This window comes from Guillardia theta, assembly GCF_000315625.1.
Source record: "Guillardia theta CCMP2712 unplaced genomic scaffold GUITHscaffold_51, whole genome shotgun sequence".
Taxonomy (NCBI): Eukaryota; class Cryptophyceae; order Pyrenomonadales; family Geminigeraceae; genus Guillardia; species Guillardia theta.
Genome location: NW_005434623.1, coordinates 289055 through 309938, shown reverse-complemented (window position 1 = coordinate 309938; position 20884 = coordinate 289055). Strand labels below are relative to the sequence as shown.

The window sequence follows — 20884 nt, the reverse complement described above, 5'->3', positions numbered from 1 at the left end:
TCCAGAGCATCTTTATGTCTCGTTTTCTGCTAAAGTCAGGGAGCGGGAGAGATACAGGAGGCGGGTGCAAGGAGTTAAAGAGGACGGAGATCTGTTTCAAGACAATTATAAGCAGCTCGGGATGGTTGATAAGACATGGGGAGTGCAGGACAGACTGGAGGACAGCAGATCAAGGCTGGGTGGAGGAGCTGGAAGAGATGTTCGAACAGGTTCTGGAGGAGAGAGGAATTCAGTTTGAGCGATGGCGCGACTTTTTACAAGGTGATCGGATTGGTCTGGAGCGATGTCACGGTAAGACAGACACAGGGGAAGGGGAAAGTAAGGAGGAAGGGGGGGGAGAAACGTCAGCAGCACCCATGGTAGGAGAGTCCGAGGTAAGCTACATCAAGATTGTTTCCTTCCGAGTGATGGCAGGGACAGAGAGAGGAAGGAAGTGCTGAAGTACAAGTGAGAATTGGAAGAGAATCAGTCCATGTCGATCCAGTTGAACAAGAGCAGATTCTTCCAGGTATGAATGTAAGGGGGATGTTGTTGTTTCTTCAGATGTTGTTTCTCCATGCAGAACAAAGGGATTTCAAGATGTAGTAGCCAATTAGCTCATGCTGCCACCCAAGTCTTCCACCATCCTTTCTCATCTCTTTGTAACCTGCTCTCTACGTCTCTCTTTAATGGCAGCATGTGATTGTGTCAGAGTATGATGTAAAATCTTTCACCTCCTAAACTGTCTTTCAAGGCAGCATAGCGGGTGTGCTCATGATGGTACAAGTCATGCTACAGAACTTGAAGGAGCAGGCGGACGAGAACCTGGAGAAGAAGGGAGAACTAATGAGACTGACAAGCAACGCCTGGGATTTGACGGCGCCTGTCTTAAAGAAAGTGAAAGGGAGGAGCGAGGAGGAGGAGACTGTTCGAGTAGCGCTCTTTCAACTCTACTTTACTCTCAAGTCGCTCTGTAGCTTCATTCAAGGCCAAGGATCGCCATTGAAACACGTGCCTCCCAGCAGTGATTCCGAGGCAGCACGAAGACTCAAGGCCCAGCTTCAAGGGAAAACCTCGGAGCTCTACTCCAGCCTTCGCTTACTCTGCATGGCAATGTACGAGAACAATTCAAATTCACTTACTGACCCCGACGAGCCGGTCGAGCATGACGAAAGTCAGAACGCTCTGCGCCTTATGTCCCGTGAGCTGAATGACCTTCACTTTGAGACGGCCTTGGGTAGCATAGAGGATGCCATGGGAAAGACGAGCGCGAGCTTGGATGTGAAGGACGAGGCCGACGAAACGCCTCCTTGGTCCCTTGACTTCAGAGAGCTTCAGTTCGAGACGACAGGGCGGGGGAAGCCAAAGCATGTGCTGGGCAAGGGAGGGTTCGGGCTTGTCTTCCAGGGGAAGTACAAAGGTGCTGACGTGGCAGTCAAGGAACCTCACGACCCCGAGGCACTGCACGAGGAGGAGGCCTTGAAGAAGTCTTTCTTCAGAGAGGCGAAGAACCTCTACCGCCTGTCCCACCGCAACGTGGTAGCGCTGGTGGGGGGCATCGTGTCGGACGACTGCGGAGATCCATGCTACATGATGGTGACCGAGCTGCTGCCCCAAAGCCTTCAGAAGGAAATGGAGATACTGCAAGAGCTTGATGGCGAGGAGCGATGCAAGCGACAAGACAGGCTAATGATTGAGCTGGCAGAGGGCCTGGCGTACCTGCACTCTGCCGGAATCATTCACAAAGACATCAAATCTCAGAATGTGATGGTGGATACAAGTGGATCTCCCAAGTACATTGACTTTGGGCTGTGCAAACAAGAGCAGGTAACGACTTCGACGGCCAGCACTCGCCTTGCTGGAACTCTGTACTGGATGTCGCCTGAAAGGAAACGAGGAGGAGCAGCCTCTGCCAAGTCCGACGTGTACTCACTTGGTCTGCTCCTGGTGTACATGCTGACCATGGCGAAGCTTCCAGAGGGTGAAGAAGCGCTGCAAGAGGTCGTCAGGCAACATGCAGAATCAGTGAGCGGAAAGTTGGTCCTGTGCTGTCTCAGGGAGGAGGAGTCAACACGACCAACTGCTGCGACCGTGGCGATGAGTCTGACGTTGCGCACGGATGTGACGGTGTCTCCCATAGCTGAGCTGAGAATCGTAACTGAGATCCACGAGGCAGAAGCGAGGAGGGACTGGACAGCACTAGTCGGCATCCTCAAGCGAGAGCTGAGAGAGAGAGTCAACGAGGAGGTAGTGAGGTCGATGCTGGCCATAACGGACGGCAAGGAGATTGCGGTGGGATATTGGAAAGAAGCTTCTGAAGAGAGAAGGAAGGAGCTGAATAAGCACTATAAGGAGCTGTGGGATGTCGGTGCCATTGAAGCGGTGATCGACAAGATGAAGGTCTGGGTATGGAACGCTCACGTTCAGGAGATGGGAGCACACATGATCTTGCTGATCAGCAGAGGAGACGAAGGCAGGCATCGGCTGCCCTTCTCGTCAAGAAATCTTCCTGCAGGAATCGAGGCGATCATAGGGGGGATGAGGAGGCACAAGCAACACCTTGGGTTGCAGGAGAAGGCGATGGGCGCCCTGTTGATTCTGGCCATAAACGATACGAACAGCGTCAGGATCGGGATCACGGGAGGGATAGAGGCGATTGTGGAAGCGATGAGACTGTACCCAGACTCTGCGTCGATACAGAGGCTGGGGAATGGGACCCTGAGGAACTTGACGTACAACGACGTGCATAAGGGAAGGGTGAGAGAGGCGGGGGGGATAGAGGCTATCGTGGATGGTATGAGGCGGCATGTAGGCAATGCTGGGGTGCAGGAGTGGGGGAGTGCAGCGTTGAGGAACCTGGCGTACAGCGACGAGAACAAGGAGAGGGTGGCCGAGGTCGGGGGGATCCCTGTGGTGGTTGAGGGCATGGAGGCGCACAGGGAGCATGACGGTGTGCAGGAGTGGGGCTGTGCCGTGCTGGAGGAACTTTCGAACAATAGCAACAACATGAACGCTATCATGCAGGCAAGAGGTCACGTGGCTGTCACTAGGGCCATGGAGACGTTTGAAAGCAACACGATGATCAAGTATAGTGCAAGCCGCCTTTTGAGCAGAGCACATGAATGATTAACTAGATTTTACGAACGAACTTTTCTTTTAACAGACTAATTTACATGTGCACGATAAGGAGTGGTTTGTTCATGAGATCTCAACTTCATAACAAGCTTCTGAAAGGCTTCAGGCCGACCAAGCACGCGAGATGATGAGCTTCGGCTTGGTCCTTGCTTCCAAAACGTTTGAAAGCAGCATGTCTTCCTTGTCGATGGACTCCATGGTATCTTGAGTGATGCTGCAGCGGGTTGTGGCATCTTCTGCATCAACGGTTGTGCGATCATGTTGGGCGAACGCTGCGGCCTGCAGTCTTGGCAAGAAGAACTCGACGCTCTGCATCTTGATTGTTCGTGAGGTGGGGAGTGCGCTGATAGACTTACACATGCCGATTGATCTGAGGGATTGCGCGAAAAGAGCTGGAAGCGATGCAAGGAAGGAGGGGGTTGGGAAGAACACACAGGAAGAGAGAGAGAGATGATGATGATTATGATGGGGTCGAAGAGACTAGCAAGGAAGGGAGGGAGCGGTGGAGGGATGACAACCTTACAGTAGCAGGGTGATGTATAAGGCAAGGAAAGAGCAACGTATGGCAAGGGGAGGCCATGCTGACATTTGCTATTACCCCAAACGCTGCGGTTTACGGGCTCAGCAAGGTAAAGTGGATACGGTCCGCCTCAGAGTCTTCTGAAGACAGCACTCAACATAGCGAGGAAGACATAGTAAACATTCCTGCAGGGCAGCACAGGTGCGCCTGATTTTTGGTGCCGGCCCCCCTTCCGCACGACCAGGTCACGTTCCCCAGGCACGAGACCCGGGGAACGTGCGAGTTAAGACCGATATCCTGACCATCTATACCTTCTGATGACCTTCAACGGGGACCAACAAACCGTCTTGAAGATCCATTTGTACGGCAATGCCGCAGTGCGGCAAACCGCGGGGGGCAAAACTTGAAAATTCATTTCGGAAGATTTCCCAGTCACGTTCTGATCACATTCATCCGACACACGGGGCCGCCGCGATCGAGTCCGGCGCCACGGGCACTCATGATCACTCACTGCTCAAGTTTGAGCGCCATCCGATCATCGGATGTCATCGGATCAGTGACGGTGCAGCCCGGCCTCGCGGCAGCCGGGGGGCTACCGCCAGCCTGAGCCAGTGCCGCCGTACTGCCACACTGGCTAGCGAAGCCTTCAAGCGGCCAGGGCGAGTCAGAGTACGGTCACTAGTACGGTCGGCAACCGTGACAATGACTCGGGTACGGTCCGTCAGCGGGATCATCATGCCAAAGGCACCGTGATACTATGATGCCACAGTAACTGGGCCAAGTTCAACGGTTGAATGGCACCGCCCGGCGCCGGCGGGCCACTTCAAGTGGCCCGCCGGCGCCGGGCGGTGCCATGCTAGTAGACGGTTGGCCGGGTTCTGCGACTCACTGAGTCAGTCCGAGTCCCTCGTGCCACGGCCGGGCGTGACAGCGCCAGCCCTGGGGCCTCAATCAACTTGTGACAGTGGTCGAACGAACTTGAGCCCCCGGCCCAGGCCCGCGCGGCCCGCCCTCAGACTGCCATCTCAGTCTTTGAGTTGCCATCGTACTAGCCTGGCAGTGACGTGCAGTGTCCGCAGGCTCTCAGTCTTGCGGCGTAGTAGATTAAATTGATAAGTTATGTAGCACGGTCGACTTCCATGATTGGCCGGATCGGGGCGATGACAACCAGGCTTTCAAGTTTGGCAATTAATTAGTAAATCACTGCCGCACATCATGAAGGTTTGCAACAGTCAAAGTTTGGAGGAGGTTTCAAAACTCAACGACGTCGAAATCAAACACTCTGCCTTCGTCTGCATGATCTTGGCTTCCCTCAAACCAGCGACAGACCAGAGTCCATTATTTCGAACAGCGCTGCCGTAAGAGGCAATCCGAAGTGTCCCACCGGGACCTACGAGAACATCTTGGAGAACATTGCCTTCTCCGCTTTCATGGCCTTGGCCTCATTGACTGTAACGCGCTTGAGCTCTGCCTCGGCATCCTGGACGACATAAGTATTTGACGAGCGAGTCCACAGAATCTTACGGAGTTCTTGGGGTCGATCTCAAGAAGCTTCTGCAAGTCGCCCTTTGCGCTCTGGAAGTCAGCTTTCTTGGTGTGGATCTGAGCAGCAGATGTGAGCGCAACCTCACCGGAGAGATTAGGGTGCTGCAAGAGCATCACCTGAGCGCGGCGGAAGAAAGCTTTCGTATTGCTTGGATCCAACTTCAATACAAAGTTGCAATCCTCGATCGCTGACTTGAGGTCGCCATTGCCTTTCAACTTGGCCTGTCGCACAAGCTTCAGCATCATCAAGCATCCAATGGAAACTCTGACCTGTGCGACATTGAGGGAGAGAGCAACGGCAACAGGCTGAGCAAGGACAGCATCTTCGGGAAGTCCTCCACCAACGTCATCAAAGATGTCCTGCCACAAAGGACGCCTCATTTCAACTAAATCATTTTGTGTAGTCAAGGGGCTGAAACTAATAGAGAGAATGCACACAAGAAAAGATTGCATCAATTCGTGAGCAGAATGGAAGAGATAGATGTCACGGAAGCGACACCTTTACATATGAAAGTCCCTTGTCATAGCTCACGATGGAGGAATCAAACTGTCCAGCCTTGAACTTGGTGTTTCCTTCGTCTTTGCACTTTTCTGCCTTTTCAACTTTCTCTTGTGTTGACATCTCCCAGATGTCCTTCTCCTTCTCCCACCAATCGAAGAGCTCGACCTCAAAGTCAAGGGTGGCTCCTCCCTTTCGATTGCACGGTCAATTCGCAGTCTTGTACACGTTCCAGTAACTCACAGGGATCTTGGGCGGGCTTCCAGAAGCACCGTAAGCATAGTCAGACCTAGCAGGGTAGTCAGCAGGATCGGAGGATGCCTCATAACTCGACTGCCACACCGGCATCTTAGGATGCACAACTCGTCTCGCTTCATCCCCACGATGCCCTGATCCCAGCCCTTGATCACTTGTCCGATCCCGACTTGAAACTCGAATGTTCCAGGCCTGTCCCTCGAGCTATGGAGAAAAGATCGTGAGACACTGTCATCAACACCAGCCTCAAACCTGTCGAACTTGGACCCATCCGACTGCAAAGTCCCTGTGTAGTGCACTGATACCATGTTCCCAGGAGCAGGTGTGGCGTCCCCCTTTCCCTACAGTATCCTGGTTATGCAGGTACAAACTCAATGGCTGCATGGCAGACCTCGCGGAGAATCTTCTTGAGGATACCACCGTCAGTGCCTGGGACCTCGAAAAACCCTTCATTTCCAGCATCTGCAGGCATCTGCAAAGGAATTCCATCAGGGCCGACTGAAGGCTGAAAGCACGACATAGAGCAAGAGCTTCTGCATACAGCACATGCCATATGCGTATGCACCACCAGCATTGCAACGCGGTTCTCTTCTACAAGTTGGTGGGCACGAACAATATTTGGTTCGTGCTTTGATCGTTCGATCGGAGTAGAACTTCTGCGTCATCGCACTAGTCTGATGCTGCTCGTATGCCTGCCACTTGTATAGAGTCTGCATCTACACCTTTGGCCCACATATCTTCCTCTACATCTTCAGCCCACATATCTTCCTCTACATCTCCGTTCTTTCTCCTAAAATGTTCAGCCGCCCTTCCCGCGCCTTCATCCACGAGAGAAGGCTGGTCATATTTTCTCGGGATAATCTTCAAATCTACCCCTCGACTTTCAAATGATTTCAGACAGTTTCACCAATCTGCACCTGTCGTGGAATGTTCGATTCGATCCCAAGCCCTCTTCAATTTTTCGCTCTGAGTATTCAAAACGCTCCGAGCAACTTGAAATACTTTTACTACAATTTCGAAGTTGTCAAATCCTCCATTTTACTCAACCCCTCAACTTTACATACGGCCCTGAGGCGCGCCGTTTCCTCAAAGTTAAGTTAAAACCTATCCCCCGAGAGACAGTATCGTGACGGAAATTATCGTGACGGCCTTCCTTCCGAAGTTCCGAAGTTCAGTGCCGGGCCGTGCCGGGCCGACTCACCGGGCCGGGCGGCCCTGTGGCCCGGGCCGCCGCGGCGCCGGGCGGCGGGGCCACCGATCGGACCTGCGTATGCCCGGCTGTACCGGTACCGTCCGCCGCGGCCGGTACCCGACACGGTGCCGCAGGCGAAGATCGGATGCCCACTGGGCCCGGATCCGAGCGGACTCAGGCTGCCAAGCTGAGCCTGTGAGTCGGCGGGCCCGGACTCGCCGGACTCCCGGACTCCGGGACTGGGCCCTCACTGGACTCGACGGCACTCAGCACCGATCGTGCCAGTGAGGTCCGCCTCGCTTTTGAACAGTGAAATGGCGGGACTGTTCATGGAAGAGTTTGTGGAGTCGGTGGATCATGCAAGGTGAATTGCTCGAGTTGTTTCAGAGACAAGGACGGATATGAAGGCACACGAGGAACCATGCGCTCGGTTCTTGGGATCTAGAGTAGAGTCAGTAGGAGGGGGTTGGGGGGGGGCTTGAGAGTAAGAAATGTTCTAGCAGCTGCCCATCTGAAGATTGCTGTCAGGGGAGGATGCATGGAGGGGCGGTATGATGAATCTCTGATGCTGTACGATGGGTGAGCAAGAATATTGAGCCTCAATGAGCCAGGAGGGTTGAATCGGCGATGATTTCTGCAGGCTCCTTGCCCAAATGAATCAGAGGATGAAGAACGAGCTCGATCACGAGGTCTATGGCACCTGGAGTATGATGAAGGAGGCGCTGGTTGCCGAAGCGAGCCTCGTCAAGAACCTTGGCGAATGTCTTGCCTCTTACAAGGTACCCCTAGTCGTCGTCATCATCATCATCATCATCTCCATCTCCATCATCATCTCCATTATCATCATCATCGTCATCATCATCATCATCGTCATCATCATCGTCATCATCATCATCATCATCATCATCATCATCATCATCATCATCATCATCATCATCATCATCATCATCGTCATCATCATCATCATCATCATCATCATCATCATCATCATCATCATCACCATCACCACCACCACCATCATCATCATTATAAGCGCAGATTTGTCCCATATCTGATTCAGAGTGTGACAGGAGCCTACTGGGGGTCATCCTCAACTAGGAGCTCGGAGCCACTCGCTAGACAGCAAGTACATCTTGTCTTTCCGTCCTCCTTGTCCTGCCGTTGGCTGAGCTCGTCTCATGGCATATGGCCTTCCATAAATCCTCGCTCATCAAAACCAGAAGTGATTGGAATGTTGCAGCGAGCTGTCGAGCAATGATGGGGCGTTCAGAAACGACGACTCCGATGACTATCAGTCGAGCTGGCAAGAAGATTTGAAACGGTCGAACTCGCTTAGCGCGAACTTTCGGAATGGTGGTATGGACGATATGCCGGCATGGGCAAACAGACGAGACAACGCTGTGAGCTGATGAATGATTGTCTTCTGTTTCCTTGATGAACTTGTTCAGGGCAAAGTCAACCAACCTGCGAGAGCACGACCTCCTGTAAATCGTACGAAGAATCAAGTCAGCACAACTAGAAAAGGTTGTGATAATCAACTCTCAGCAGACAAGTCACTGACAAGCACCTGCAGTAACAGGTGAAGAGGATCGCTCTCGACCTTGGCGCCATGGGATGAAGAAGAATGAGGTATTCAACTGAAAATCGACTGACTAGATGAGCAACGTCCTCGTTTCGCAAGTGACCGCTAGCGCAGAGTTTGGAAACCCCCGTGTCAGGAGGGAAGCCTCGGTTCCTTCCTCCGAGCATGGAGGACAAGAGCTTGGTAGAGTATCTTGAGCGAGATATCATGATTTCAAACCCTGGAGTCTCATTCGACTCGATAGCGGGTATCGCATCCAAGGTTCAGTCAGAACAAACTGACTTGGTGTCGGAAGGGTTGGAAGAAGCGAAAAGGCTGCTCAAGGAAGCTATCATTCTTCCCTTGTACATGCCCGAGTACTTCCAAGGGATTCGAAGGCCTTGGAAAGGAGTTTTGATGTTCGGCCCTCCTGGTACTGGCAAAACGCTGCTGGCAAAGTCAGTGGTGAGTAGGAATGATGAAATCAGTGTCAAAATTCGCATGATGGGATGTCTTGTTTCTTTTCTTCTGTTTCAATCTGTCTGTCTGTGCACGTGGGATGAACATTTACATCAGCCATACACCTTCCCGTCGAATCTTTTTCCTTCTAGTACCGGGGATTCTTGGCTGGCTGGACTGACTGAAATCGTTTGAAAACAGGCAACTGAGTGCGACACAACATTCTTCAACATCTCAACCTCTACACTTGCTTCCAAGTACAGAGGAGAGTCGGAGGTTAGAAAGTGCCTGCTGCCTCCCCACAACTTCACTCGCTCTTGACGCTGCGTGCAAGAAACTCGTCCGTCTCCTGTTCGAAATGGCAAGACACTTTGCTCCTTCTACAATCTTCATCGACGAGATTGATGCTCTTTGCTCGGCAAGGTGATCCATCCAGTGTTTGATTTGTTGCTTCACCCTCTTTGCACGTCTCCTGTTTCTTTCTCTCCTTGCATCTATAGCCCTGTATACCTCGATCCCAATTCCTCGACTCTTGTCTCTGTTCTCCAACTCTTCCCTGCCATCTCTCTCTATAGCTGCAACCTCTGCCGTCTCAAGAAGCTTCATCAGAGGTTCTGGGAACGAGCATGAAGCATCGAGAAGGATAAAAAGCGAGTTTCTCACTCAAATGGATGGAATGAACACAGTACAAGTAGGTCAGCCCCTATGTTTGCCCTGCTCTCATCGCTTCCGTGCAGTCAGGGGCTGAGGAGGGAAGCAAACCCAAGACTGTCATAGTCCTCGCAGCTACCAACTTCCCGTGAGTTCTGCAAATCTCACAGGATTTCCGTTAAACTTCAGCTGATAGGTGGGAGTTGGACGAAGCAATGAGGAGGAGGCTGGAAAAGGTTCCTTCTCTCCCCATCCTCTCGCTCTCCCTTCTGAATCCTCGTCCCAACTTCTTTCCTGCTCGCCCACTCCTCTCCTCCTCGCCAACTTGCTGTATCTCCTCCCCCTCTCTCTCCCCTGCCTGTTTCTACACCTGAGCATCTCACTGCAGCGCATCTACATCCCCCTCCCTGACGAAGACGCGCGACCGGCCCTGTTCGAGATCAATCTGCACGTAACGTTCAGACTCTTCTCTCTCCTCCGCTCAGAATGCTTCCCCAGGGCATCGAGTTGGGCGAAGACCTCGACATCAAGGAGCTCGCGAGGAAGACGGAGGGGTACTCGGGTGCTGACATCACCAATATCTGCCGCGATGCCTCCATGATGTCCATGAGGAGAATCACCGCGGTGATACGATTTGCTCCCCCCCCCCCCCCTTACCATCGGCTCCTCCCAAAGCCCAACGCTTTCAAGCTCGCTTTCGGCTGATTTCCTGCCCCTTCACGCTCCTCGTCTACCATCGTCTCCTCCCTCCCTCCTTGCCTGCTCTCTCGCTCGCTCTATCTGTTCCTGAACGCGCGGCTCAGGGGCTCTCGCTCGAGGATCTCAAGAACCTCAACTACGACACAGTCAAGGAGCCGGTTGCTCCTGCAACGACAAGAGGAGAGAAGGAGGCTGACTGGGGGGCAGGTGACCATGGCGGACTTCCACGAGGCGCTCAAGAAGATCAGCAAGTCAGTAGGAGCAGAGGATATTGCGAAGCATCGCAAGTGGATGTCTGAGTTTGGAGCAACGTAGAGGGAAGGAGGGAGGAGGAAGCAGGAGGCTGGGGGTGAGCAGATGGAGAAGAGAAAGAGGAAGGGAATAGCTGAAGGACTAGGACGAGGATATGAACATGGCTGGTGGGATGAGGGCACAGCATGAAATGAAAGCTCCTCGCAGTCCCCTTGGCCGTACCTTTATTAATACATTCACTCCTCCTCCTCCTCGTTCGATCAGATTCATTTCTTCATGGGAGCTGCAATTGCTTGTACCGGTCTTGCAATCCCTTTGACGGGAACAGCAGCAGCAGCTACTGGAGCCACCTCAGCAGGAGGGAGTTTCGACAACTTGGCCCTGACGATCTTGGCAAGGGGCGAGAGGCGGGAGGGATGGGGAGAGGACGAGGACGAGGACTTGGCGGTTGGAGCAGCGGGACGGACGGGCAGAGAAGCCCCTGCTGCTCTGCTCTTGCTGGCAACGACAGGCAGAGGAGACTGCGGATGCGACTTGACGGCTTGCTGCTTGACTATCTTGACGATCTGAGACAAGGATGAGCAAAATCTAAGACAATCCCCTCCTCACTCCACTTCCCCCACCCTCCTCATCCTCTCTACCCATTCCTCTCCCCTCCCCTCCTTCTTTGACTGTCTCACCTTGCGCGCCTGGTCAGACATCAACTTCTTCCCCTTCCCCTGCTGCTCTGCCTTCTTGGCTGCATGAAGTTTCGACTTCATAAAGTGACGAAGCGCCTGGGAGAGATGCTGGAAGGACATCGCATGGTCCACTGCAACGCAATGTCGTCAGCGCCCTCCCTTCCCTCCTCTTCACTTCTTCCTCTTCTCCGTTCTGCATCACCACCTTGAGGTCCCATCCTCATCACAGGCCCAAACACTCCCTCCCTGCCCCTCGCTTGTCTTCTCATCCTCCAGACACCCGCCCACACCTCCCCTCTCCCATCTTTCAACGCGCACTGTTCCAGTCACATTCTCCGCTCCAATCACGATTTCAGGGGCTGATGACTCGCCTGACAAACTCGCGTTCGAGGAGACACTGGCGTTGGAAGTACCGTTGCTCATACCTACAGCAGGCTGCACACAACGAATATCACCCTCCTCACCCTTCTCCGCCAACATCTCCTCACCATATCTGTCTCGTTCCCTCCTGTCATCGCTCGATTCTCGTCTGTAACGGTCGTATTGTCCTCAGCTGTTTGCTCGGACTCAATTTCCTGCAAGACTCTAGAGTCAACCTCCTCCTCCTCCTCCTCCTCCTCCTCCTCGCTGTGAACCTCAGATGACGTGCTGTTTTCTCCCTGCACGCAATTCGGAATCAGATTTTCACAAAGTCTCCCCTGTTCATCCCTCCCTCCCCTTTTTCCTTTTCCTTCTCCCCTTTCCCTCTCGCCCTACACTCCCTCCATCACAGTATGTTTACCTCCTCCATCTCTTCATAGCAGCACGGTAGTTCAAGACGGCAGCAGGCGTACTTCCGCTATCGATCCTGTCAGCCCAAAAAGATCTCTTTCTTCTCCTCCCTCTTTCCTCTGTTTTTTTCCTCCCTCGTCCCCTCACTTCCTCCAACTCCATCACCACTACCGCCACCACACCCTCCTCCCTGCCTCCTTATCCTCTTTTCCTTGTCTCTCACCGAAGGAAACATTCCCTCCCAGTGAATCGTCGACCCATTCAGCTGCTTGTTCACCTAACGAACTGCATCAGATCCCCTGACAATCCAGTTTTCCTTTTCTCTACCCTCTATCCCCCATCCCCCCGCCTCCGCCCCCGCCACCTTCTCTTCTCCACTTTTCACCTCCTCGTCCCTTACAGCGATGGCCCTGGCCACATACAAGTATTTCCGTGCAGCCTGTACTCAGTCAACCCAATGAAAAAAAATGCAAGTTCCCATTCCACTCTCCTATTCTCCCTCTACTTCTCCTCCATTTCCTTTCATGACTCCCCATCCCCATCTCCTCTTCCCCCGGGTCAAATTCCTTCATCTCCCTGCTGCTCTCACCTCCTCCTCTTACCTTCAGCTCGTCCCGCGGGGCATCTGACAACCAGCCTTCAATCTCTCCCGTTTTCTCGTCGTATAAGGGGCACATGCAGCACGGCTCCTACATCCCAACAAATCAGATACAAGCCCTCCCCAAACCCCCCCCCCCCCACTCAAGCCACCTCACCCACCAAGCACCCGTCCCCCTCCCTTCCTTTCCCCCTGCTCCGCCTTCTCTGTTGCTCACATTGGACTTCGCTTTCATGCTCGGAGGAGGGAAGGAAGGCTCCATCGGTCTCTGTGGAAGCGGATCAAGAGACGAGGGAGGAGGAACATGCAAGACATCTTCCTCCGCCGCTCCAGGCTCGGCGCCTTGCTCGGGAGCAGGCGACTCGGCAGTCTCGTTGCCCTCCATTGAGGCGTTGCCACCGAGCGGGGGAACGATAATCTCTGTCTGTGAAAACTCAAAATGTCAATTTCAGCTCAAGGAAACAGAAGGAACAGGAGCAGGAGCAGGAGCAGGAGCAGGAGCAGGAGCAGGAGCAGGAGCAGGAGCAGGAGCAGGAGCAGGAGCAGGAGCAGGAGCAGGAGCAGGAGCAGGAGCAGGAGGATGAGGATGTGAGATCTTGTTAATATTCGCAAGAGCGCAGTGGCCGACAAAAGAGGACGAAAAGGATCTGGAGATGGGACAGCAATCTGACCTCATTGGAAGAGGAGTTGACTTCCTGCATCGCACAACTCGTGAGAAGCTACATGGCATAGAGGGGGAACAAGAAAGAAAGAAGAACGAAGCAAGAAGGAGAAAGACAAGAAAAAACATGATGGAAAGAAGCATGAAGAACAATGACGGTGATGAAAATCGGAGAGATTGATAGAGGAGGGGATGAAGAGGACGAGGAAAAAGTGGAAACAAGCAGACAGGCATCGGAGGGCAACGAGAGACACTATCTCCCACCTGCAACGACATCCTCTTGCTCCTCACAGCCATGTGGGCAGGGGCAGAACTCAGGTCCGGCATGTGAACCTTGACGATCCGGTTCGGAGGCAGGACGTCGGGAACCTTGAACGCCCACGTCTCCCCCGACGGCGTCATGGCCTTGTAGTACTCTCCGGGCTTCGCCGTCACTGGGATATGAACGAGCATGTACCCTTCCTTGAGGATCGTGAGCCGGGCACCGTGGGCCCTCTGAACAGCCTGCAAGAGCCTCCGGGCGGCCGTGGAGTTGGAGTTGGAAGGAGAGGGCGAGACGTCTGCGGGTTGAGCTTCCACAAGGGGGAACGCTTCGACAACAGGGAAGTCAGTTGCAGGAGACGGCGTAGCTCCTGAGCTCGCCGCCGCTCCCTCCTGAGCAGGTTTCGCCTCCTCATTGGGACCCTTGCGCTCTGATTTGACCTTCTCCCCATGGCCTCCCTTCCTCTCCTATCAGCATTGCAGTGATCGAGAAGAAGGTCTATGAAGGAGAACGAACCTCGTGCGCAGTGGAGGAGGGGTAGCTGAACCAGTTGGCAAACACATTCCCACCTGTGCTGCTGGACTGAGGAAGCGACTCGCTGAACGACACCAAAATTAATCATGTTGGGAGGACGGATAGTAGGAGCAGTCGCCCTCACCGGTAGTCAGGAGCTCCAGGGATGCAGCGGCAGCAGGCTTGCTCAACAGTCTCTCCTGTCAGCAGGTTCTCGTCCTCATCCTTGAACAGTCCGAAGATAGAGAACGGTCCCGTCTCGTGGTGGCGATCAGGAACGTCGCCAGGGACGTCGCCGGGCTGCAAGAATCGCCCGTGCTCGGTGAAGGGAACAATTCTGTCGTGCCCTACAAGGTCGGCGAAGGGAGTCGTGGCGGAAGCGTCCACGGCCACGTCGCCCTCGACGTCACCAGGCTGCTGGTACTCTTCGATCTTCGAGCGAGGCAGCACAGAGTCCTGAGCCTCCCCACCAAAGTCGAAGATGTTGAACCCGTTGAGCGTCTCAACTGCCGACTTCTTGTCGGAAGGCTTGGAGTTCCTTTGCGACATGAGACAGCCCTGCGTGAGGGGGTCAGCCCAGGATGACATAACAAGATCAAGAGACGAACAAGAGATATTGATACAAACAACAGGACGAGCAGGAGGGAGGCTCACCTTGCCATGGCAACCTTTCTCAGATGCGAGCAGAGCGCTCGCACGTGACTTGACCATTCTGTGTTCAAGAGCATGATACCTCGAGCCGGTGTCAAGGTTGTCCAGGCTGGTGAGATCCTCGTTAGTAGTGAAGAACCGAGGAGAGGAGCTGACAGGAAAGACGCACCATGAGAAGAGCGTCCCACACAACACCGAAGTGCCTGTTTCTGCCACCTTGACCCTTTCATGCTCCACAGCTGCCAGAGCGATGCTGATGTGAGGAGGAGGTTAGAACATCATCAAGAATTGATGAAAGGAGGACATCTCACATGGCTAGAGCACTCGAGAGCACCACCAGCGCAACATTCCTTCTCCGAGTCTGCTCCTGTACGGGCATACTCCTCTCCTCGGTCGGATCGACTGGGAACGTACCCTTGGAAGAACGTCAGAGCAACGCACATCCAAGAAACATTTTCAAGACGAGAGCATTGAGAACCAACCAATTCCTCCCCTGATGTTTGCAACCGTCTTTCTACACACAACAGCTCAATCAGCTAGATTGTTCTGGCATTTCCTCAGGCCCTCTTCTCTGAAGCTCAACTGTATCGATTGCGGATGGGTGACAACGCATCAAGGTTCTGCCATCTCTCGACCCACAAAGTCTCCTCCTCTGCCTCCTCCTCGTCCTCCTCGTCCTCCGCCTCCTACTCCAAACTTCGCGTCTCCCATGCTACGGCGCCAGATCTATTTCGGTAGTAGAGCCCACAGCCCATATCAGCCCACAACATGTTGCCCTCATCCCCCAACAGTCTATTGATGGGTGGGTATTTGAGTATCCAAGAGGTGGGTAGGGGTAGTGACCCTCAACACCAGGGTGGTTAGATGGGGGTATGTGGGTATGGCTGGCTGTGGGTAGTCGAAGATGGCGGAGGACACTAGGAGATGGAGAAAGGACCGAAGGGCAAGGGAGGACGAAAGAGGGAGGGAGGGAGGAAGAACGAGGCCCGCAAGAATGGTGGAATATGAGACTGAGAAGATGGTAGTCAGAAGAACAACTTACTGGTGTACGAAAGAGTGTGTCTTGTGACATTTTGTTTTCGCATGAGTTTGCAAATGAGAGCCAAGCGGAGGACTAGGATAGATAGCAGGATGCTTGCAAGACTTGATTGTCTGTATGTATGCACGTGGAGACTGATGTGCAATGTTGCCTGTGCGCTCAGGTTTTGTGTGATGAAAATCGCGAACCAGGTCGGAAGTAGTTCAGAAAAGCAAGAAGCGAAACAGCTGCTCGAGCCATAGGAGTAGATAGACCTCCGAAGCGTGCAGATGCTTCCTTTGACTGTCTGCAAGGAGTAACACTTTTGCAGTCTAGTGCTGAGCATGGCCGTGTAAGGGCATCTCAAGGGCTCATCGCAACCATTGCAGCATGCTGCTACGGGCATTTTTGATCGTCTTACTTGCAACTTTGGCCGCCTGTGCTCAGGACGACCCATCCCTACATGTCGCTCCCAGACCCCCGACCCCTGATGCTCGAAGTGCAGCCATGGAAAACTTTGGGAGGCCCTCGAGTCCGCTAGGAGCATTCAACCATTCCATCCCCCTCTACGCTACTTCACACGGCAAACACTACATGGTGGACATTCAGCTAGGGTACGACAGCAACTCGAGCACGGCCCAGACCGCTCGTCTCATTGTAGACACGGGATCAGGTGACATCGTCATCTTCGGCAGTGTGGAGTGCAGCAAGGACAGTAGCGAGTACAACCATGCGATCGGGGGGCTTTCTTGCTACAAGTGAGTCCCGCTGCATTTACTCTTTCATCCTCCCCTTCCCTCTCCCCTGCTCCTCCTTGCTCTTCTGCTCTCTGTTTAGTTCTTTCCTTCCTCCGGTCTCCTCCTTCACCTTGTTGCCTTCTTTCTCCCTCTCCTCGCCTCTTCTCAATCCCTCCGATTAATCCTCCCCTTCCTCGTTCTCTGCCCCCCCCCCTTGCCTCTCCCTCCCCCTTCGCGCTCCATAACGGCACTGGCAGCTACCAAAAATCCAAGTCCTTCAAGTTCAACGTGGAGGGGCTGGGGCAGCGAGTCAACCACGAGTGTCAGTATGACCAGCCCGGTCACCCGGGGGCCTACTGCAAGGAGGCGCTGCTGATAGACGGGTACAAGGCAGAGGCGATGTGTGAGCTTGCGTGGGAAGACGTTCAGCTGAAGGATCTATCCTCCTCGAGCTCCTCAGGTTTTCTCCCCATCAGGACCGACATCTGCATCGTCAACGACACGTCCACGGACCTCTACAAGCTCCGCTACTGGAACAACACTCAGGGCACGCTCGGCCTCTTCTATCACGTCTGCGACCCCGGGCAGGGAGAGTCCAAGTGCGAGACTCCCTTCCCTCCTCTTCTCAGCTCCTGGCCGAGCTGGATGCCCCGAATCTTCTCGTTGGACCTCAACGACCCTAAGGAGGACAGCTGGATGCACCTGGGTGCCCCAGCAGGAGGGTGGGGGGACCTGCAGTGGAGCGAGACGCAGCCGATCGCGATCCTCTCCTCCTCCTCCTACAACCTCCGCTACGCCTTCCACTCCCTCGAGATCTTCCACCTCCAGCTCTGTGGGGTCGACCTCTTCGACAACATCAGCTCCCACTGGACCGCCATGGTCGACACCGGCGCCGCCTGCCTCTCCCTCCCCCAGGAGCTGTTCGACATGGTCGTCAGCTGGACCCCGGCTCTCAATTGTGGCCCCGAGCTCGTCCCCAGGTTCGACTTCACCGACTGCGCAAACTCGGCATGCACGGAGTCGAAGAACCTGACCATCTGCTACCTGCGGGAGGGGATGAAGGAGGAGGATTTACCTGTCCTCTCTTTCAGGATGAGCGAGGACGGCCCTCTCCTCTTCCTCCCGCTGGCCTCGCTTATGATCAACGTATCTGCTCCCTTCTCCTCCTCGTCATCCTCCTGCTCCCCTCTCTAAGTTGCTCCTCTTCCATTCCGCCCCTCCACTGCTTTCCTCCTCTCACTCTCTCTCGCTCTTCCTGCCTCTCCTCCTCCACCTCCACCACCACCACAACCACAACTACCACCTCCTCTTCCTCTTCCTCTTCCTCTTCCTCTTCCTCTTCCTCCACCATTACCATAATTTCCTTTCCGCCCTCTTTGAATTCTTCAAGTCAATGTTCGTTCTCCCGAGCTTCCTTCTACCTCTCCTTCCTCCCCTCTCCCACTCCTTCGCATCCTCCTTATCTCCGTCCTCCTAACGCATCTCCTGCAGGATCGACCTAGCGGGAAGCCGAGGGTCTGTCTCAACCCGGCCGACTCGATCGCCATGTACCGCACAGAGCAGATCAAAGATCTCCTCTACTTCCCTAAGGTCCATCCTCCATCGAGCTCCTCTTCACCTCCCCTTCCTCCTCTCCCTCCTTTCTCTCACAACAAACCTCCCCTCACCCCATCCTGTCCTTCGTTCTCCTGCATCTCTCTCCCCCTTCCTCTTCCTTTCCTCGTTCACAATCTTCTCCTTTGCTCTTGTTTTTGAAACAGCAGACATTTGACTCGATCTTCCCGTTGTTTGACGCATTTTCATGCTTGCGCACCTTGTTTCTTACCTCGCTTCTCCCACTTGTCTAACGATCGTGTCAGATTTCGTTTGGCACGCTAGCTCTTAGAAATCTCTTTACTTCATTTGACATGAGAGCGATGTCGGTTGGGATGAAGAACAAAATGTTGGTTCCTCTCCTGCGCCATTGCCAATCGTGTTCCCTCTCTCTACCTTCTACCTTCCTCTTCCTCTCCCTGCTCTGCAACCTTCTATTATGCCTCTCTCCTCTTTACGTTGCGCTTATTCCTCGCTTCTCCAACTCCTTTAGCCTCATGTTGTTTTTGCCCTCGTCTTTCTTTTCGTCTTTCTAGTTTTCCATCTGAACTTTATCTAGGACCTTCGACTCCACTACCTATGCTGAGATAGGTCACCTGCTCGCTCTCTGTTTCCCTTCTCTCCATCGCCGTCCTCTTCCTCCCTTCTCCCCCCCTACCTTCTTGTCCCTTCCTCCGCCTCCTTCAACATAGGCCTGCTCCGCATCTTATTCCTCCTTCTCCTCCTCCTCCTCCTCCTCTCATCCTCCTCCTCCTCTCATCCTCCTCCTCCTCTCATCCTCCTCTTCCTCCTACTGCTACTACTACCACCACAATCACTCTTCCTTCTGCTGCTGCGAGCCTTCCACTGGTTCTCATGCTCCCTTGCAGGTGTCTGCTCGAAGCCAGTGACGTGTCGAGGAGCGCAGACCTTCTATGCTCCCATGAATACTTGCGTCGATCCTGACTGCGAGCAATTCTACTTCCACGAGCTGGATCAGGTCCCTCCTCCTCCTCCTCCTCCTCCCTCGCTTCTCCTCTTCCTTTTCCTCCCCACGCACGATCCATGATTGTTTTTCGATGTCCATGTAACCCTCGCCTTCCCGCTCTCATCTCTTTCCTGTGCAGGACACGAAGACATGTCGTCTCAACAACTCCTTCCTCATCAGCTGTATCGTCGTCCTCCTCTCCTTCACCATGGCTGAGGTCGCCCTGAGCGAGATCTACGAGACGCTCTCTCGCAAGCTCATGCGCAACTATGCCTCCTCCATGTAGCTACCTCCCTCCTCCTCCTCCTCCTCCTCCTCCTCCTCCTCTCCCGCCCGGTCCTCCTCCGCCTCTTCGACTCTGTCTTTGTATCTTTGAATTTTTTAAAGCTGAGCGGATATTGCCATCGTTTTGGGGAGAAGGTACAGGAACGCTTCCTTCAATACTTCCTTCACCTCCTCCTTCACGTCCCTCCTCCTCTCTCCTCCTCTCTCCTCTTCTCTCCTCCTCCTTCTCCTTCTCCTTCTCCTTCTCCTTCTCCTCCTCCTCCTCCTCCTCGCCTTCCTCCCCCCCTTCTCTTCTCTTCTTTCCCTCCTTCACCTCTCCTGCTCTCCATCATGGAGGGTGGTTTGAGTACGACAGCACAGCAGGAGCAACGAGAGTTTACTTGCTGTCTGCTTCCTCCTCAAACTCACTTGTCCGACTTGGTCGCACTGGAGGAGCGGGTGGAGGAGGCACGAGGGGGGCTGGAGGAGGGTCAGAGAAGCAAGCGGGGAGGGAGAACAGTACAGGGAAGGCTGGATGACCAGGTTGCTGTTGACCACCCTGACGAAGAAGTCAGAAGACGAAGGAGAGGAGGAGGAGGCGGTGGAGATGGAGGAGGGGAAGGGAGGGATGAGGAGTTGACGGTGATGGAAAGGGACAAGCGAATGATGAGAGCATGAAGGACTGAGTAGAAGACAGGCTTGAAGAAGAGGAGGGAGAAAAGGAGAGCGAGGAAGGGACGGGGAGGAAGTGGGGGGGAGGGGGAAGAGCTTCACCTGCTGCTGTGCTCAGGGAGGAGATCACGTTGAAGGGGAATTGTAAGAGGCTCGTTGTCGTGGCCGAGCACCTGGAGGAAGGAGAAGAGAAAGGGAGGAGAAGAGGAAGGGGAGGAGAGGGGGAAGTGGGAGCAAGAGGAATGGTGAATACGAAACAAGAGAGGCAGAGAGAAAAGAGGAGGGGAGGGGAGAGGAGAGGAGAGGAGAGGAGGGGAGGGGAGGATATGCGAGAGGAAAGGAGGGAGGAGGCGAGGGGGAGGAGGGAGAAGAGAGGGGGGAGGGGGCAGGAGGGAAGGGGCGAGAGGGAGGAGAAACAACAGCAATTCACCTCATGAAGTCTTCCTTTGAAGCGATAGAGCACATAGCTGCGCCGCGATGTCACATGGCAGTTAAGAAAATAGAAAATGCGAGGACAGAGGGAGCGAACGATCAGAGGAGGAAGAGAAAGAAGTGAAGCAAGGGAAGCAAGTGAAGCATGTGAAGCAAGTGAAGCAAGTGAAACAAGTGAAGCAAGTATTGGGGATGGGGGAAGAAACATCGAGAGGGAAGAAAAGGTCAAGAGAGAGGAGGACTTGGACGTGTAGGGCAGGAAGTAGGAGGAAGAGAAGGAGGAGAAGGAGGAGAAGGAGGAGAAGGAGGGGGAGGAGG

General features: G+C 54.0%; 7 protein-coding genes across 7 annotated transcripts; 4 read left to right on the top strand and 3 right to left on the bottom strand.

The window, feature by feature from the left end:
• Nucleotides 1–1353: 1353 nt before the first annotated feature.
• On the top strand, nucleotides 1354–1968 carry GUITHDRAFT_45567 (hypothetical protein; the record flags this gene model as incomplete). The annotated part of the gene is made up of 1 exon (XM_005829594.1): nucleotides 1354–1968. A coding segment is annotated over one exon (615 nt), but the record flags the coding sequence as incomplete, so codon positions are not given.
• Nucleotides 1969–2619: 651 nt separating this feature from the next.
• GUITHDRAFT_61522 (hypothetical protein) lies at nucleotides 2620–2967 on the top strand (the record flags this gene model as incomplete). Its single annotated transcript, XM_005829593.1, has 1 exon — nucleotides 2620–2967. A coding segment is annotated over one exon (348 nt), but the record flags the coding sequence as incomplete, so codon positions are not given.
• A 136-nt stretch (nucleotides 2968–3103) lies between these two features.
• GUITHDRAFT_153509 (hypothetical protein) lies at nucleotides 3104–3612 on the bottom strand. The gene has a single exon (XM_005829592.1). It carries the CDS (start codon nucleotides 3427–3429, stop codon nucleotides 3217–3219), a length of 213 nt encoding a protein of 70 aa, XP_005829649.1. The 5' UTR covers nucleotides 3430–3612; the 3' UTR covers nucleotides 3104–3216.
• Nucleotides 3613–4868: 1256 nt separating this feature from the next.
• GUITHDRAFT_164072 (hypothetical protein) lies at nucleotides 4869–6507 on the bottom strand (the record flags this gene model as incomplete). The annotated part of the gene is made up of 10 exons (XM_005829591.1): nucleotides 4869–5114; nucleotides 5159–5236; nucleotides 5297–5401; nucleotides 5450–5539; nucleotides 5679–5870; nucleotides 5922–5967; nucleotides 6021–6137; nucleotides 6186–6274; nucleotides 6325–6438; nucleotides 6502–6507. 10 exons carry the CDS (start codon nucleotides 6505–6507, stop codon nucleotides 5025–5027), a joined length of 927 nt encoding a protein of 308 aa, XP_005829648.1. The 3' UTR covers nucleotides 4869–5024.
• Nucleotides 6508–8872: 2365 nt separating this feature from the next.
• Nucleotides 8873–10810, top strand: GUITHDRAFT_73712 (hypothetical protein; the record flags this gene model as incomplete). Its single annotated transcript, XM_005829590.1, has 11 exons — nucleotides 8873–8954; nucleotides 9003–9151; nucleotides 9347–9421; nucleotides 9480–9568; nucleotides 9755–9836; nucleotides 9883–9944; nucleotides 9993–10032; nucleotides 10185–10247; nucleotides 10295–10420; nucleotides 10600–10653; nucleotides 10703–10810. 11 exons carry the CDS (start codon nucleotides 8873–8875, stop codon nucleotides 10808–10810), a joined length of 930 nt encoding a protein of 309 aa, XP_005829647.1.
• A 145-nt stretch (nucleotides 10811–10955) lies between these two features.
• On the bottom strand, nucleotides 10956–15302 carry GUITHDRAFT_164070 (60S ribosomal protein L22, PPC-targeted). Its single transcript, XM_005829660.1, has 18 exons — nucleotides 15195–15302; nucleotides 15053–15136; nucleotides 14887–14992; nucleotides 14378–14790; nucleotides 14236–14317; nucleotides 13722–14186; nucleotides 13468–13491; nucleotides 13110–13220; nucleotides 13014–13064; nucleotides 12801–12887; nucleotides 12584–12637; nucleotides 12422–12475; nucleotides 12209–12265; nucleotides 12063–12086; nucleotides 11916–12002; nucleotides 11718–11862; nucleotides 11428–11558; nucleotides 10956–11313 (listed from the first exon to the last, which is right to left on the bottom strand). Exons 1-18 carry the CDS (start codon nucleotides 15260–15262, stop codon nucleotides 11014–11016), a joined length of 2343 nt encoding a protein of 780 aa, XP_005829717.1. The 5' UTR covers nucleotides 15263–15302; the 3' UTR covers nucleotides 10956–11013.
• Nucleotides 15303–16291: 989 nt separating this feature from the next.
• Nucleotides 16292–19484, top strand: GUITHDRAFT_141069 (hypothetical protein; the record flags this gene model as incomplete). The annotated part of the gene is made up of 7 exons (XM_005829589.1): nucleotides 16292–16659; nucleotides 16896–17784; nucleotides 18130–18228; nucleotides 18498–18580; nucleotides 18791–18822; nucleotides 19101–19210; nucleotides 19338–19484. 7 exons carry the CDS (start codon nucleotides 16292–16294, stop codon nucleotides 19482–19484), a joined length of 1728 nt encoding a protein of 575 aa, XP_005829646.1.
• Between the last annotated feature and the right edge of the window lie 1400 nt (nucleotides 19485–20884).

What these genes read in the sequence shown, in the direction of transcription:
- GUITHDRAFT_153509 (XM_005829592.1), bottom strand. Translation starts at nt 3,429, where the DNA reads ATGCAGAGCGTCGAGTTCTTCTTGCCAAGACTGCAGGCCGCAGCGTTC.
- GUITHDRAFT_164070 (XM_005829660.1), bottom strand. Translation starts at nt 15,262, where the DNA reads ATGCCCGTACAGGAGCAGACTCGGAGAAGGAATGTTGCGCTGGTGGTG. An exon ending in TCGCTGTAAGGGACGAGGAG is followed by an intron (nt 12,476 to 12,583) that starts GTGAAAAGTGGA and finishes GCAGTTCGTTAG; the next exon opens with GTGAACAAGCAGCTGAATGG. An exon ending in TGAAAGATGGGAGAGGGGAG is followed by an intron (nt 11,559 to 11,717) that starts GTGTGGGCGGGT and finishes ATTGCGTTGCAG; the next exon opens with TGGACCATGCGATGTCCTTC.